At 41.6% G+C, this 17,476-nt stretch overlaps 4 protein-coding genes and 1 long non-coding RNA gene across 13 annotated transcripts; 4 read left to right on the plus strand and 1 right to left on the minus strand.

Annotated features, from left to right (window-relative positions):
• Window positions 1-1,444: 1,444 nt before the first annotated feature.
• LOC123471473 (putative ankyrin repeat protein RF_0381) lies at window positions 1,445-3,571 on the plus strand. Its single transcript, XM_045172830.1, has one exon. It carries the CDS (start codon window positions 1,901-1,903, stop codon window positions 3,476-3,478), a length of 1,578 nt encoding a protein of 525 aa, XP_045028765.1. The 5' UTR covers window positions 1,445-1,900; the 3' UTR covers window positions 3,479-3,571.
• A 392-nt stretch (window positions 3,572-3,963) lies between these two features.
• Window positions 3,964-5,833, plus strand: LOC116920402. Of its 9 annotated transcripts, XR_006645985.1 has the most exons (7): window positions 3,964-4,473; window positions 4,541-4,684; window positions 4,745-4,881; window positions 4,959-5,093; window positions 5,150-5,207; window positions 5,286-5,395; window positions 5,454-5,833. XR_006645985.1 is itself a non-coding variant. In XM_045172859.1 (4 exons), exons 1-4 carry the CDS (start codon window positions 4,345-4,347, stop codon window positions 5,002-5,004), a joined length of 312 nt encoding a protein of 103 aa, XP_045028794.1. In that variant the 5' UTR covers window positions 3,964-4,344; the 3' UTR covers window positions 5,005-5,062. The 9 variants fall into 9 exon arrangements, 1 of the variants encoding a protein (XP_045028794.1); XR_006645986.1 differs by having other exon boundaries at window positions 4,745-4,884; window positions 5,150-5,395; XR_006645988.1 differs by having other exon boundaries at window positions 4,541-4,647; window positions 4,722-4,881; window positions 5,150-5,395.
• A 1,191-nt stretch (window positions 5,834-7,024) lies between these two features.
• LOC116920493 lies at window positions 7,025-8,874 on the plus strand. Its single transcript, XR_006645998.1, has 2 exons — window positions 7,025-7,227; window positions 7,546-8,874. It is a non-coding gene; the product is annotated as an uncharacterized LOC116920493 (long non-coding RNA).
• Window positions 8,459-14,659, minus strand: LOC116920191 (titin). The gene is given in 6 exon segments (XM_032926313.2): window positions 8,459-12,487; window positions 12,489-13,460; window positions 13,532-13,824; window positions 13,892-14,173; window positions 14,237-14,326; window positions 14,430-14,659. Coding segments are annotated over 5 exon segments (5,226 nt in total). The 5' UTR covers window positions 14,319-14,326; window positions 14,430-14,659; the 3' UTR covers window positions 8,459-8,890.
• Window positions 14,660-14,730: 71 nt separating this feature from the next.
• On the plus strand, window positions 14,731-16,926 carry LOC116920231 (ER degradation-enhancing alpha-mannosidase-like protein 2). Its single transcript, XM_032926380.2, has 5 exons — window positions 14,731-14,786; window positions 14,849-15,242; window positions 15,309-15,471; window positions 15,527-16,294; window positions 16,358-16,926. Exons 1-5 carry the CDS (start codon window positions 14,784-14,786, stop codon window positions 16,827-16,829), a joined length of 1,800 nt encoding a protein of 599 aa, XP_032782271.2. The 5' UTR covers window positions 14,731-14,783; the 3' UTR covers window positions 16,830-16,926.
• Window positions 16,927-17,476: the final 550 nt, after the last annotated feature.

Raw genomic sequence — 17,476 nt, forward strand, 5'->3', positions numbered from 1 at the left:
AGCCACCGTCATCCCCATTCCATCTCATCGGTGTCGACCATTTAGGTCCATTTAAGAGTACATCTGCAGGATATCGCCACATCATCGTCGCGATCGACTATTTGACTAAGTGGATCGAGGTACAGCCTGTTCCAGATACGTCGTCTAAATTTGCCACTGTTTTTTGGAGCAAAATATCCTCTTCCGGCATGGAACACCTCGGCGCCTAATTTCGGATCAGGGCACGGCTTTCACCTCGAAGTTGTTTTCTGACTGGACAAGCAGGTGGAATATCGACCACGTTTTTGCGACCGCAGAGCATCCGGAGACCAATGGGCTGGTTGAACGGGTAAACAGGACGTTGACACTTGCTTTCTGTGCTTTCGTTAATACGACCCATGATGATTGGGATTTGCATCTGTCTGCGGCAGCATTTGCCATTAATACGGCTAGACAGGCCACTACGGAAATAACTCCTTTCGAACTAGTGCATGGTCGTCTCCCAGTCCTGTCTATTGAAAACATGTTTCCCTGGCCGGATAAAGAGAAGGAGTCGCACTCGCAATTTTTGTCGCGTATTGCGGATTTGAGGATGGCAGCGCGGGTGCGGATTCTTAGGAAGCAACGAAAAACAAAAGAACGCGTCGATAGACGAAGAAAAGTGGACACCGAGCTCTTACTGGGCGATCTTGTCCTCGTTCGCCGGAAGCTCCATAAGAAAAATCTTACAAAGAAATTGTTGCCTAAATTCATCGGACCGTTCCAAGTGGTGAAAAAGGTGTGTCCAACAACATATTTGGTAGAAGATCTGCCCGCGCGCCGGAAGAAGAACTCACATCGGAGGTTTAACGCTCATGTCTGCCAGATTCGTCGGTTTCATGGTCGGTCGGATCTTGAGTGGGATGAGTCGGAAGATATAACGGTAGAAGAATCTTCGTCATCATCGTCCTCATCAAGTGACGTAAGCTCATCGGAATCGGAGAATGAGCCACCCGAAGCCCCACCAATAATTACGCCATTACCTGTTACGAGGATTGGGCGACAGACAAGACGGCCGGCGTGGATGAGGCAATATCACACATGACCATACACGCACTTCTTTCGCTATGTTTATATACATTTTCTTTTTTTTTAATTACCTAGCGGTGTTTTTCCTTGTGGTATGTGTCCTTTTTTTTTTTTGCTTTGTTTTTTTTTTTTTTTTTTTTTTTTGGTTCTTACGTGGCTACAACTAATTCAAGTACTTTTTTTTTTTCCTTTCTTTCCTTTTTTGGGGGGTAATGGGTAACTGGTAATTTTAGAGCCGTGAGCGGAGGGAGGGTATAGTATTCTGGAGGGTTGGTAAAAGTGGAAATTTCGAAGTTCTTTGTTTTGCTTTTCTTTTGTTTAAATCAGTTGTGCTCGTCTTGTTCCCTTTTGTGTTTTGTTTTGTTTGTTCTCGTTTTTTTTTTTTTTTTTTTATGGCGAACTTCGAGTCAGGAAGGGCCGAATGTTACAATTGTATCTCCCGCCAATATCCCCATCCCTAATTATGTGCTTGTCTCTGCCAGATGGCGGGTCAATTAGCCAGACGCCTTTGTCTACCTGTTGTAAAAGGCAGTAGAGGGTAAACCGTCTGAGCGACAGGACCATAAGAGGGGGCTTTGTTTAAACGCTGGCTTTCCCTCGCGGATTATTTTTCCATTCCCTTTTCGCGTGTTCCCTTTTTTTTTGTGTAACTGTGCGAATCCCAAGTACAGGGACGGAATACAACTATTTCGTTGAACTATTTAATTGCCTCTTTCGAGGGTAAATCCCAGTGTTCTCGTTACGAACGTAACACCATTATTTGTGTCACAATAATTCAAACTCGACTTTAATTGACGCCATTCAACTCTTAATCCAACTGGGAATTGATGTCAATGCAAAGAACAACGAGGGAATGAATGCGCTCCATTTTTTGTGTTGGAATAATTCAAACTCGACTTTAATTGACGCCATTCAACTCTTAATCCAACTGGGAATTGATGTCAATGCAAAGGACAACGATGGAATGAATGCGCTCCATTATTTGTGTCAGAATAATTCAAACTCGAATTTAATTGACGCCATTCAACTCTTAATCCAACTGGGAATTGATGTCAATGCAAAGGACAACGATGGAATGAATGCGCTCCATTATTTGTGTCAGAATAATTCAAACTCGAATTTAATTGACGCCATTCAACTCTTAATCCAACTGGGAATTGATGTCAATGCAAAGGACAACGATGGAAGGAATGCGCTCCATTATTTGTGTCAGAATAATTCAAACTCGAATTTAATTGACGCCATTCAACTCTTCATCCAACTGGGAATTGATGTCAATGCAAAGGACAACGATGGAAGGAATGCGCTCCATTATTTGTGTCAGAATAATTCAAACTCGAATTTAATTGACGCCATTCAACTCTTCATCCAACTGGGAATTGATGTCAATGCAAAGAGCAACTTTGGAAGGAATGCGCTCCATTATTTGTGTTGGAAGAATTCAAACTCGAATTTAATTGACACCATTCAACTCTTAATCCAACTGGGAATTGATGTCAATGCAAAGGACAACGAGGGAAGGAATGCGCTCCATTATTTGTGTTGGAAGAATTCAAACTCGAATTTAATTGACGCCATTCAACTCTTCATCCAACTGGGAATTGATGTCAATGCAAAGGACAACGAGGGAATGAATGCGCTCCATTTTTTGTGTTGGAACAATTCAAACTCGAATTTAATTGACGCCATTCAACCCTTCATCCAACTGGGAATTGATGTCAATGCAAAGAGCAACTTTGGAAGGAATGTGCTCCATTATTTGTGTCAGAATAATTCAAACTCGAATTTAATTGACGCCATTCAACTCTTAATCCAACTGGGAATTGATGTCAATGCAAAGGACAACGAGGGAAGGAATGCGCTCCATTATTTGTGTTGGAAGAATTCAAACTCGAATTTAATTGACGCCATTCAACTCTTAATCCAACTGGGAATTGATGTCAATGCAAAGGACAACGAGGGAATGAATGCGCTCCATTTTTTGTGTTGGAAGAATTCAAACTCGAATTTAATTGACGCCATTCAACTCTTCATCCAACTGGGAATTGATGTCAATGCAAAGGACAACGATGGAATGAATGCGCTCCATTATTTGTGTCAGAATAATTCAAACTCGAATTTAATTGACGCCATTCAACTCTTAATCCAACTGGGAATTGATGTCAATGCAAAGAGCAACTTTGGAAGGAATGCGCTCCATTATTTGTGTTGGTTCAATTCAAACTCGAATTTAATTGACGCCATTCAACTCTTCATCCAACTGGGAATTCCTGTCGTATCCGATGACATCGATGCACGCTCTTTATTACGCAGGAACAATAAAATAAAAAACAAGGACGAAATCCTAAAACTACTGGACGAAGTAGCTCCCTCAAACGAAGCAGCTCCCTCAAACGTGAGCTTCTTTCGGCATTTTTTTTCCGCAAAATAAGGCGATTGTCTCATACTCGAAATCTTTAACCCCTAAAATGGTCAAATTTCTCGCTTTCTTGGCTGTAACACACCGACTGATTGACTGTTCCTTTCAAAAATACAAAAATGTGACTGAATCGCCGTGTTGTCAATTCATTATCCCTTTAGCCAAGTTGAATGCAACTCATTCGACCATTTTAAATTCCTCGAGTGGTGGAGCTGGTAAAATAGAAGAGTAAAAGTGAAGTGAAATCGAGGGGAAAGCACCAAACGTTGCCTTGTTGCAAACCGCAACAAACCGCGCGTGCGTAAAATAGAAAATGATAAGATTAACGAGCATATCCAGGTGAGAAATACAAAGATTCTGTTTTACGATTTATGCAGTTTTCTTCGTCCACTAAGGGGCAAATAAAAAACAATTATAATATTAATTAAAAATAAAAAATAAAATTAAAAAAATGCAGAAAAAAAACGTAAAACGAATTTACGTAAACGAAATAAAACGTTTTTCTTTCACATTGTTGATACGATACCAGCTTCACGCATTGGCTGAATTTCTTATCTCCGGATTAAGTATGCTGGTCTATATAATTGATCTAAATAACTGATGCCACTGGTGACTTTGTTTCTGTGTAGAGGTGTTGTCGATGGCCAACTGGCCATTGTTATTTAAAGTACTCGTCCCAGATGCTCCAACGGGTTAACCGTGATGAGCTTACTACTCGAACATACTGGCATGATGGGGAACAAAACACATTGTACGTGGGTCGCGCCATTGTCTTCCAGTATTAAGCTGGTCACGGATCACGGATTGGTGCACCGGGGCCGAAACCTGAATTTTTATGTACGTCAAAACGTAGAAGATTCCATTTGTGATGTGTGGCAATGGTGCATGGTCTTCCGGTATATCTTTTGCATCCATCAGCTGAGAGCCAGACCGATATTCTGAGTGGTAAGGATTTACGAGGTATTCTCGCCATCGTTGGGTTACTGATAATGAAGATAATCCGAAAGGTAATTCACACGAACTTTGTTACTTTCTGTTTTGCAATCTGTTTATACATTTATTGTTTTATGATAGAAATATCGTGGAAGAGAGCTTTTGAGAGATGATTTTGATTTTGCCTTGGTATGTGAATCAGTGTGGAACCAACCTGTTCAGTTTTATCAGCTTGCTTCTCCTGGACTGTAACCCAAAGCCTGAAAGATAGTTTAGATTGATCTAGTAACTGTATCAATTAAGGTTTTTTTTACATTTTTAGTTAATAGACTAAAATGATGACAGGTGGCAGTGGTGGGGAAATTAAATGTACAGTATGTATTGGCAAAAAATCAAGAGAAATCACGCAAGAGAAAATGTTTGCCAGAAAAAAGCTATTCATTAGGAAAGTGATGGAAGCTATTACAAAACCATTTCATGAAGTAGTAAAACATATTTCATATGAGGAACTGTTTCAGACTAAATAAGTATGTCTAATTCTAAAATATTTTTTTTGTAGATCCATGGAGTGCCTCTTATTTAGCTGTGAGTGCAAATCTACTTGACAAAGCCAAAAATTAATCTGAGATCATTATGTTGGCTCTAATACATAATGAAAAGGAACATGGAACTGAAAAATACCTTATTGAAAATGGTAGTGTAGACAATTTTTGTTACAAAGCAATTTCCACCAATTCTTTGTACTGTTAGTCACTTAACAGGTAAAGAGCAGGGGAATCCTATTAATTTCTGTATGGTTCAAAAATTGGTATCCTGTTTTACTTGTATCAAAAAGGGTTGGTTTTAAACTTGAGTATTTGTCATTTATTAATTGGATTAGTAACAGGTAGTTGCAGGAAACCTTGTCGATTAAGTACTGGAGCAGGCTGTACATTAATTGAAGACGAAGAGGAAGAAGAAAAAGAACGAATCCATGCTGTATAACGTGTTGAAGTGGTTATTATTTTTCCTGATATTTGTTAAAGATGAAAACTAAATCTTGCTCATGTTTTAGGTGGTCAGCAAAGGGATTAATACTGACTGTGTTTTAACCCGATGGTGTGTTTTACGTCGACCGTTTGGAGAAGATGGCCTTCATCATCGTGCCATTTCAGTCCAATTTTCCCATATGTAACTGAATAATTATCTTGTCATTGTGGAGCCGATCATATGTTAGTAAGCCGATGCCCATAGGTTTAATATTTCTGCATAAGGGAGGCATTTATGAAAAAAGTGGCCGTGATGCTATGTACGCTAGCTTTTAATTAAGGCCATGGATGGTAATTGTTTACAAAATCCATTTTTCCATGTTGGTATGAATTTCGGTATAGGCTTGGGACATGTTATTTGTTTTTTTTTTTTTGTTTTGGTTTGTTTTTTGTTTTTTGTTCTTGTTTTTAGGTGTGCACCTAAAAGAAGTTAAGTTGTGATCCATTGTACGATCTGATCCTTGTCGGTTAGCGAACTTGGATCTTATCATTGTAGGTTAAAACTTTAAATCATTCATCTTTGAAATTGACATTGTAATTTGGTTGAACTGGTTTTTATCAGATGTTGCCCGGTCGAAGGAAAAGGATAATGGGTGTTGGAACAATGTTACAACACTGACGTCTCCGAAGCTAACGAGGAGTCTGTTTGTGTAAGTTGAAAATGGGGTTTTTAAATTTGTTGTTAGTTAGCATGATTGTGAATCGTTAATATTTAATATTAACACTATAACCAGACATCCGATCACGAAATTTTCCTCTGCAACCGTCCATATGACGCACGCGAAGTCAATAAAAATCAAATAAGATAGAAGAAGATAAATAAGAAGACACGGAGAAAGGTATGGATGGAGGCTGGGTACCAAAAATGAACTTGGAAAGGGGGACCGAAAATCACCATATTTAAAATTATATATTTTTTTTTTTTTTTTTAATAATTAAAAAGAAAATATGTACGTGTATATCATTTGGACTCCGTTGTGTTTTGTAGACCTGTTTCCTCTGGATTAGTGATAAGCCCAATGCAGGTCATGACGTGATTTTGTATGGAAAGGGGATGTGGGAATCTCCATCTATGAAATAATTTGAGTACTATTGGGTTACCTAAATAACGGATATAACTGTTCACAAATTTCTTTTTCTATTGGCTTCTTTGGCCTTAATCCGGATAATTTGCTAGGCGGGTCGATTGAAGTGGTGTATCCCGATTCCTTAATTTGCTACAACGTTTTATGTAACTATGTGACAAACCGTAATAAAATCATTTAAAAAATTTTTTCTTTTCTGGCATAATATTTTCTTTTTTTTTTTTTTTTTTTTATTTTTGCTGGGAAAAATTTTTTTTCGTGGTACAATTTTTAAATTTAACAATTATATTATTATAAATAATAAAAAGCAATATTATATATATTGTCCATGTAGGATTCGAACCTTTACCCTTAACGTTCCCGTGCCACTGCTCTTCCATTGAGCTACGACTCACATACAAAACCTATGTTTTTTCTATACAATAATCTTAAACCAGTCGAGACACTTAGAATATTTCTGATGTTTCGATCTGGGGATATAGAGACCAACAGAAAGGCTCTGGCTTGCGAACTCGACGGTGGATGGCTTGACTTCTTGCCAGTTACCCATTTCCGAGTGGTCATGTGGTGATCGGGGGAACCGGGATCAGCTTACTCTACCTGAGTTCTGCCCGAGAGACACTTCTCCCCGACTACATACCTGCTAGGTCTGCATTGACCTGGGTTGCCTACCTTCCAAGTGGGCCACTTATGTCAAGAAACTTACCACCACCAGGTGTTATGATAGTTTTCTTTTTTTTTTTTCATCTCTTCATTTTTAAATAAATTTCGCATTGGATTTTAAGCGACGGTGCTATTGCATTTGAACACTAGACTTTCGGCATATCACGCCATCGCTCAACAATTGAGCTACGAGTTACATACAATATGCTGAATGTTTCTCTGTTACTATTAGAAAACAGATATGGACACTTAAAACCAAAATGAGAAATCGTAAAAAGTAAATTCACGAAATATTTTCACGTTGTGTATACTAACGTAACACGAGGTAATTCTATATCAATATTTACAAATTCCTTAAAAATTCAAATAGAAAGCTTCCCACCCAATGATGAGGCAAGAAAAACTTGGCATCTAATAGCAAGTTTACTGAAATTACCCGATGCAAGTATTTGAAAACCTTGTTCCTTACTTCTTGGATAACAAAAGATTTAATACTTTTGTGGCTGTGACTACTGTGATGAATGGTACCATGGAGATTGCATAGGTCATTATTGTGGAGACCAAACAATTATTATACTTTAAAATGTGTTTTATTTGACTTTGCATAGATATTGCTGAGGAGAAATCCCACTTTGTTGAAAGATTTTGCTGTCCATCAAATATAAATCTGTATTCCTTTTGTAATTCTAACAACAGATCGGTACAACACGAGAAATGCATGGAAATGGATACTATAACTTAACTGACAAATTCCAACAGAAAAAATTGGAACAGGTAGCCAAGAAAGAATTGGTAAGAAAGCAAATAAAAACCACAGAAATAAAATAGGCCTACTTTAAAATACTCCCACTATAGTAAATGCACTGCTTGTTATCATGTAGATAACTGCAAAAAGTATGACTCTTGTTGAAGAAAACTGCATCAGTAGTGCAAGTTCAACCAAGACTCACTTCTGTTTTCAAGCTGTCTTGAATTAAATTTTGTTGTGCCAAACATACTCTTATTACCTGAATCTCATTTGGCAGAGAATGTAGTAGAAGAGCTGTAAAACTGCTCTTAAATTGACAGAAGCAGTCATGGAAACCGGTTCTATGACTGACAGAAACTTTGGGTCTACGTCCACAAGCAACGTTGCAACACGTTTCAAAATTGACGGTGAATTTCAACTTGCGAAAATCGGTTCATTCGGTTGAGAAAATAATTATGACATTACATTTTTGTTTTCTCTTACGCAGCACATACTATGCAAAAATTAAATAAAAACAAGGAGATGGCTGGTTGTCTTTCGGGTTTACAATGGTAAGTCTTGTATTGTTGGTAAAGATAAATTCGAGTTATGTTGCGGCTCTCGTGCAGTAGATCCTCCAACATCCAAATATTTGTAACACACACACAACACAATCCATGCCAATTGTGAAATACTTAACCAACCGTACCAAAATCTGTATTTCTTCAAAATTGCTTGGGCGTCGCTAAGAATGAAAATTGGACACAAATTTAAAGAAGCAAAATGATAATCAAGTGAGCCTCAACGCATTGATAGGAATACGTAATGAAGCCAACTTGGGGGAAAAGGTACAGAAGTAAACCCAAAAGCAGAATAGAATCCGATATGTGAACAAATTATTCAATGGTAAAAATAATGGGTAAAACAAAAAAGAAAATAAAATAGAGAATAAAAAAAAAAAAAAATAATAAATTGATGGGTTCTTCTGTTAGATGTTTCTAGTACGTCGAGTACGGCGAGGTGACGGTGGCGCTGAGGTATCCTGCTGATGGAGCTCAGGCTCACTAGTTGTTTTCTTGCCACCACGTGTCCGTTTTATTGTGGCCGGTACGGCGGGAGATTCATCCGCCATCGTCGTCACAGAAGCTTTTAGCCCCTTCTTGTGACGTGAACGTTTGGTGGCCGGTGCCTTGTCTTCCTCCTCTTGCGCTGTAGCGGCCAAAGTTTCAATGTCGGGATCGCGTTCTAGTTGGACCGAGACTTTTTTGTCAGCCGGTGTAGCTGTCGCTACTGTCGTTTTCCGTGCCGAACGGGTGGATCTGACTGGCGAAGGCGCCGTTTCGGCCACGTCAAAATGAACTTTGAGTGCGCTCTTTGCGCGAGTAGATCGACCACTTTTGACACAAGTGACTGGTGATTCTTCGTTCGTTTCCACTTCGTCCGGCATATGATTGGCATGAATGTCGGCAGCGTGTCCTTTGCCTTCGTGTAACATCTCGACGTCATCCAATCCAGTAACGTGTTTACTGGCTCTTGTTTCACCGCGACGCCTTTTCCCTTCGGGCGCAATTTCTTCTTTCTCCGGAACGGAGGTCCGTTTGACAGCTCCTCGACGTAGACCTACTGTTGTTTTCTTTGTCGATTTCACCTCGACATCTTCGAGTTCTTCGTCGGACGAGATTGGTTCTTCAACGGCAGCAGCTTTCCCCTTGTGCGTTGCAGTCCGTAGCGGTTCCTCTTCCGCTTTCTCTTCTTCAACTGTTTTGTGAGCAACAACTTTCGGTGGACGTCCTCGGCCACGTCGAATCGGTTTGACTTGCTCGGGTACTCCCCACTCTTCTCCACTGGATACAGAGCCCCTTTTGCGAGTCACTTTGGCCACCCTTTCCGAGGAAGGGGTGCCTTCCGCTGCGATGTCGATGCGCTGGAGTCGAACGACAGGAGACAGCGTCAACTTCTCACTCAATTGCTCTTCTTTTCTCCTTTTGGATCGCAACGGTCGGCTTTCGACTTCCTCTGATTGGCCACTGTCCGATTCGGATGGTCGTTTCCCTCGAGTCGATCGAACTGCCTTTGGAGTTTCTACTTTGGTCGAGGGCACTCGGCGACTTCGTTTTGGAGTGCTGATTTTGGCCGCCGATTTCACAGGGCAATCCGCCTTTTCTTCATCGATTTGCTCCTCTTTTTCGCTGGCAGATGGGGCATCCGCAGTTCCAATCGATTCAGGTTGACTGTCGGAATCCGACAAAGGTTGCTTCCGTTTTGCGCGTCCACCTGGTTTCGGAGTATTGCTTTTCGGAGCAGCTCGACGACCTCTTCGGGGAGGTGTGGCCTCTTTTTCAACTTCAGCCTCTTCTTCCACATTCAACCGAGGCTCATAGACAGCGTTTTCCTCTCGTTTAGCTTCCTCTCGTTTAGCTTCCTCTTCGTTCGATTGGTTAGCCTCCGCTGTTGCTTCCTCGGCTGGCTTCTCTGATGATCCTTCTGGAACATTCACTTCCTCGGCCTTTTCCGGTTCAGGATCCCCAGCTTGAGGTGTTTTTCTTAGAACATCAACGTCTTCTACGTCAGAGTCGTCAGCTTGCGGGGTACTAGTTGCTGCTGTCGGGGTCTTCAAGAGCCGCTTGACTCCCTTTACGTCCCGATAATCGGCTTTGGGCGTGTTTGTTTTAGCAGCAGCAGCAGGTTTACGACCTCGACGAGGAGCAGCCACTTCTTTTTTAGCGTCGACCTCTTCGGTTTCTTCCTCTTGGGTCGGCTGAGGTTCTTTAACTTGTGCGGAAACGACAGCATCCTCCTTTTCGACGAGTTCGGTCGTTTCAGGGGCTTCCACTGAAGACCCAGGCGTTGATTCAATGATGTCTGTTGATTCTTCCCGAACGGCCTCAACGATCTCGTCACTCACTTTGGGCGTTTTCATGAGAAGGTCAATTCCTTCCACATCGGAATAATCAGCTTTAGGAGTAGCAAGTGCAGCTTTCGGAGTCCTCAAAAGCCGTTTCACTCCACTAACCTCTCTGTAATCAGCTTTAGGAGTGTTGGTTTTAGCAGCAGCAGCAGTAGCAGGACGGCGACCTCGACGTGGAAGTGTGGTTTCTTTTTCAACTTGAGTCTCGTCCTCGATTGGCAGCTGGACTTGGCTAACGTGCGAGTCTACCGTTGTGCTTTCCTCAGAACTTTCACCGATCGTTTCCTTTGTTTCGGAGGATTCCTGCGATGACTCAGCTGTTGACTCTTCAACCTTTTCGGGCACAGCTTCGGGAATGGCCTCAGGTTTTTCTTCTTCGATGGTTTGAGAAACAGGATCTTTCGGTTTCGGTGTCTTCATCAGGAGATCGACACCTTCCACATCGGAATAATCAGCTTTAGGAGTCTTCAATAGCCGTTTGACTCCACTGACATCTCTGTAATCCGCTTTGGGTGTGCTTGGAGTTTTTGGCGTGGCAGCTCGACGACCTCGACGTGGAAGAGGAGCTTCTTTTTCGCCTTCAGCCTCTTTAGTTTCTTGCTCTTCAACTTCCGGGACGGCGTCCTTTTCATCACTCTGTGAAGCGTCTTCTTTGATCTCTTTCATTGATTCGACAGACTTCAGTGATGTCTCAGACGATGATTCCATGGCCGCATTCTCGGCTGCTTGTTCCGAGACAGTCTCATGTTTTTTATCCTCGCTACTTTGAGGTGGAACTTCTTTTGATTTCGGTGTTTTCATGAGCAGATCAATGCCTTCCACATTCGAATAATCTGCTTTTGGGGTTCCAGGAACTCTCGGGATCCTCAAAACTCGTTTGAATCCACTGACTCCACCATAGTCAGCTTTAGTTGACGGAGCCCTGCGACCTCGGTTTGACGCCGTAGTCAATTCCTCTTCTACCGTTGGCTCACTTTTGTCTTGCAATTTCACAGATTCCTCTGGCTTATCCTCGCTCGGGATTTCAACTGGTTTATCCGGCGAACTGCTTTCTTTTACGTCACTTGCTGCTTTCTCCGGCTGAACTTCTTTGTCCCCTGAAGCCGTTTCCTTGATATCCTTTGTCTCATCAGCATTTTTCTTAGTCGTTTCAGGTACTTCTAATGGACCCTCGGGTTTGGATTCCTCCGCTATAACCAATTTTCCAGGTGATTCCTCCGAAACCTCCATTTTGTTTTTTTCCTCGTCAGTTTGAGGCAGCGCACCTGCTGCTTTGGGAGTCTTCATGAGGAGATTGACACCTTCCACGTCAGTGTAGTCGGCTACTGGCGTGCTGGGAGCTGCTTTAGGTGTAGCTAAAAGTCTTTTGACTCCTCTGACGTCCCTGTAATCGGCTTTAGGTGTGTTTGGTGGAGGTTTTGGTGTCTGGAGAAGCTTTTTCACCCCTCGGACATCGGTATAGTCCGCTTGAGGTGTTTTACCAATAGCAGCAGCCGTGGCGGTCGAACGTGATGATTTGGGGGTCTCGAGGAGACGAGCAACTCCCTCCAGGTCGGTGATGTCCAATTTAGGACTTGCAGGCAAAGCTTTGGGTGTTTCAGCCAACGTGTCCCTTGCCTTAGTAATGGCACCATCAGCTTTAGGCGTCTGATAAACTTGAGTTTTCACTGTTTTATCTGGTTTCTTTCTCTCTTTCTAATTTCGGCGTTTCGGAAACCGGACTTGCAGTTTGCAATGAAGCCTTCCCCGGGGAGCATTCAGGAGTCTCCATCACTTTTTCTAAATCGGCATTGATATTAATAATATCGACTTGTTCCACTCTTTCAACCACGACGGCTGCCGTAGTTTCAACTACTTTTGCGAAACCTTCGGTCGATGCTTCAGGTATCTGGGATAATTGCTTGGCATCTCCGACACTGGCGCTATCAGCCTTAGGTGTGACTGGAATGAGTTTCTGTGTCTCCACTAGATGCTCGACTTGTCCAACATCAGAATCATCCACTTGAGGAGATGATGGAATTTCTTTCATTTTCACAGGAACTGGTGTTTCCTGGGTTTCTACTTCCAATACAGTTGTAGAATCGATGATTGAGCCATGCCCGTTTTTCACTGCTGACATGTCTTCCGGTGACAGAGTAATGCCTTCCTCTTCATCTTCGTCGCCCATGTTCTCAGCTAGTGACGATGTTGTAAATGATCGCAGCAATTCAGTACCGTTTGTTAGACGAGACGTCGTCATCGCCGAGGCTGGAATTCCCACTCCGATAATATCTTCAGAAAATAATGAAGTGTCTTCCATTTGTGAAAGAGATTCTTCCTCTTGTTCGACAACCTCAGGGCCGAATTCGTCTTCTTCGATGGGTTCATCAAGGAACGAACAGCATTCGGATGGGACGGCGGCAATATTTGATACGTCCGACAAAGTTGACATTGCGTCAACCGACATTTCCAAATTGGTAGAGTTTGAAAGTTCAGGAAATTCAACCCCTATCCCTAAAGATGGGCTACTGTCAACAATGGCAGTCTCGCTGGCTGGAGCCAAGCTAGAAACTGAGGCATCTGCATCATCTTCAGAAATGATCGTTTCATCAATGCAGTCTTTACTATTGATTACTGGCTGTTCTTTTGATGGTGACTCTAGTGTGACATCCTACACGATAGAAATGTGCGTTATTTTTAGCTCAACAGGAAATACGTTTCATTCATATAAATATATATTACCTCTTCGACCAGTGGATCGATCATAGATCGAGTAAATTTCAATCCGGAATATCGAGTAGAACGACGAGGAGTAGCGCCTTTTTTAATTGGCGTAGCTGGTGGCAGAGTATTATCAAACTGTTCGGGGCTCAGGTAAGGCCCAAAAGAAACGCGTTTGGCGGCTGGAGTACTAAGCACTTCCTGCAAAACTTCTTCTTCTTTTTCTGCATTGCTATCAACAACATCACCATTTTCCTCTAGATCTACAACTTCGGCATTAAATGAATCAGAGGGAACTCCTGGTATTGGTTTACCTAACAAACAAACAAATATTTTATTTTTCTTACACACTTAATTTTAAAAAAGAAGGTGAAAAATTACTTGGCAATGGTTTGTAATCAGGAGGTAGATATTCAAACCGCAATTTCCTTCCACCAATTACAACAACATCTTTGTGATTGAGTTTAATGGTATTAACAGGGTCGACAATGGTTCCATTAACTTGTGTTTCATTTCCACGAACTTCTAAAGAAGCTTCTCCAGAAGATTCATCAATCATAAATATACAATGTGTGAGGCTGACGTCAGCAGAAGAGATTCGTATATCAGCTGCTGTACTGCGACCAACCACACAACTAGTAGATATGAGGGGAAAACCATGACCTAACGAAACAGAAGTTTCAGCCAAGTTTGACAAGAGGCACACAAAACTGAATTTTGGCTTACCTCTTGGCTCATCACCATTTTTTTGCAAAACCACCACTTGACCATATTTTGGCTTAGGAAGCTTAACTGATAAGTCAGCCATAGTTTAATCTGTTTCAAAAAAATTACATAATTATCACATACGAAAAACTGATGCACCATAACAGTTGCACAGCTTACTGCCACACGCTAAGTATTCAATCCACCTACTCACCTTGGCGTTGTCGGAGGTTCGTTTCAACACTCCGAAAGATATCCCAGATTTTCTGATCTGACACGTAACTCTTCAAGCAAAATCAAATTCCACAAGAAACACCAAACGCGACGATGCATTTAATGGGTAAACAATCTTATGAAAACCGGCGGGGTTCTTAAACTTGTGTGTACGCGTGTGTGTAGATCATGCCACCAATTCACCGTTTTTTACCAACAATGGCGAAGCACAACTCTACAGGGATGAACGCGCCAAATTCGAAAAACCCTACCACACCATCTATTGTCCAGAATATGATTTACAATAACCACCGTTAGATGGCTTAGCCTGTCTCAGTGAGCTGTCAACACATGAATGGTAGTGGCTAAACAAAATGGGATATTTATGTTTACCACAGTAATAATTCCAATTCCCTTTAGTTGCTTAATCAAATGAGATACTGGTTCACATTATGTTTCATCCTGGCCTGGTGGGACTTGGGTATCGTAAGTGGCCAAAGACCAATTGTTCCAGAAACCTACTACACAGAGGAACACCTGTCGGATTTGAGAGCTGAAGTGCGCGAGCTATTTTATCATGCGTATAATGGGTACTTAAATTATGCCTACCCTCTTGATGAGCTACAGCCCTTAACTTGCAGAGGTGTTGACACTTGGGGAAGCTACTCTTTGACATTGATTGATGCCCTCTCCACACTTGCCGTTTTAGGCAATCACACAGAGTTCAGACGAGTTGTTAATGTTCTTAGTGAACTGAGTTTTGACTCTGACATCAATGTCTCTGTTTTTGAAACAAATATTAGAATTGTTGGAGGTAGTTGCATTCAAATTTTCTGTTTATCTTGATAAACAATGTTTTTTTTTTTTTTTGTCTATTCAGGATTGCTTAGTGCTCATTTACTCAGCCATAGATCCGGGATTAATTTAGAGCCAGGATGGCCTTGCAATGGTCCCCTTCTCAGGTTGGCAGAGGATGTAGCTAAGAGACTTTTACCTGCATTCAATTCCTATACTGGAATGCCATATGGGACTGTCAATCTTAGGTGACATAAAATTACTTTTCATTTTTACATGGAACTGAATTCAACCTATTCATAGGCATGGAGTACCTCCAAATGAAACACCAGTTACATGCACAGCAGGTGTTGGGACCTTCATCATTGAATTTGGTGTGCTATCAAGGTTAACGCAAAATCCTGAGTATGAAGCCGTAGCCATGAGAGCTCTAAAGGCTTTGTGGGAACACCGATCTGGCATCGGTTTGGTTGGTAATCATATCAACGTCGAAACTGGTCAATGGATTGCCACAGATGCTGGAATTGGGGCTGCCATAGATTCGTATTATGAATACCTTGTCAAAGGCTCAGCACTTCTTAGCCGACCAGAGCTTATGGAAATGTTTTTGCATCATCTCGATGGCATCAATCGTTATATGCGCAAAGACGATTGGTACTTTTGGGTTACGATGACAAAAGGTACTGTGTCTCTGCCAGTTTTTCAAAACCTAGAGGCCTACTGGCCAGGCGTACTCAGCACAATAGGTAAAACCTCCGATGCCATGAAATCCATCCTCAATTATCATCAAGTCCTGAAGCATCTCGGCTTCGTCCCCGAAATGTATGATGTCCAGCAGCGAGAAGTTCGACCTCAAAGAGAAGGTTACCCTCTCAGACCTGAATTTATCGAGTCCCTCATGTTTCTCTACCGTGCAACAATGGATAAGAATTTGCTGGCAATGGGCGAGGACGTTCTTCGAGCCATCCAGCACAGCACAAGGACTCCATGCGGCTATGCAACCGTAAAAGACACCCGTGATCATCGTTTAGAAGATCGAATGGAGTCGTTTTTCCTCGCAGAGACAACGAAGTATTTAATTCATGGTATAACAAATTTCCATTCAGATGTTAATGTTTGTTCCGTTTCCAATAGATACTTGTTCCTGCTTTTTGATTCTGAAAACTTTATCCATGGCGACGGGCTGTCAGGCAAACCTCATCGAGTGGCTTCTCGATCCTGCATGCTTGATACGGGAGCTTATATTTTCAATACCGAAGCCCACCCTATGGATGCTGGAGCTTTGGACTGCTGTCACGGACCGACTGAACGAGATATTTGGCAAAAAGTCTGGTTTCCAAAAGAATCATCTGAAACTAGCTCATCGGACTCTAATGATGATGGTGTTTCATCTTTTCTGTCTTCCCCTTCCATCGAAATTTGCAACAAACCTGCGTGGCACTCCTTTTTATGGGTGAAACATCCTCTCCGATGCCCAGCGTCGTTGTCTGCCTCTAAAACGTGGACAGGAAAACGTAGAAAATCTTCAAATTTTTCGTTAATGACTTGCGAGGCTGCTCCTTTCATGCAGATGCTCTGTGTTGGTGGCGAAGTTTGCGATATCTAAGTGTAAACTTTATAATAAAGATTACTTTGTACATTTTTTCCTGGACCAAAGATTGTTGTTGAGACAATAAAGCAAGTTGACAGACTTACAACAAAACGGTAAATTTCTAAAATTTGTATTGTTGAGATTCGTCAATAGGGCGTTACGGGCGAAAAGAAAGTTAAAAATGATCCCATAAGAAAGTCAAAAGATGAAAAGGCGTTGTGGACGGATTCAGTATGGAATGTAGCTACATTTCTAGTGGAGAGAGAACCTAACCTTACACGGAAAATTCCTTCTCTGTGTGAACACTATGATCATAAGCAACCATTTCCATGTCTTCAGTTGATTCATATTCTCGCACATTAGGTATAGTGGTATGCCTAGCACCACACCACTTGTCAGAGAAACGAAGAATCAATACAATGATGATAACAACAAATAAGGCAAGTGCTGCCAATGCTGGCCAATATACGTGGAACATTATGAAGCAAGGAGTTGCTTTCTGCTTGTTTGCTAAAAAAATATCAAAAATGCTGGATAATTTGACTTCAAACTAAAAAGAAACAAGGTAGCATTACCTACTGATTATACGTCCAGGGGTGGTTGGTATTTCGGTGATGTAACCCAAATTGAGAGAATCCACCGATTGCCTGTATGTGGATCCT

The sequence above is a fragment of the Daphnia magna genome, linkage group LG4, assembly GCF_020631705.1.
Source record: "Daphnia magna isolate NIES linkage group LG4, ASM2063170v1.1, whole genome shotgun sequence".
Lineage (NCBI taxonomy): Eukaryota > Metazoa > Arthropoda > Branchiopoda > Diplostraca > Daphniidae > Daphnia > Daphnia magna.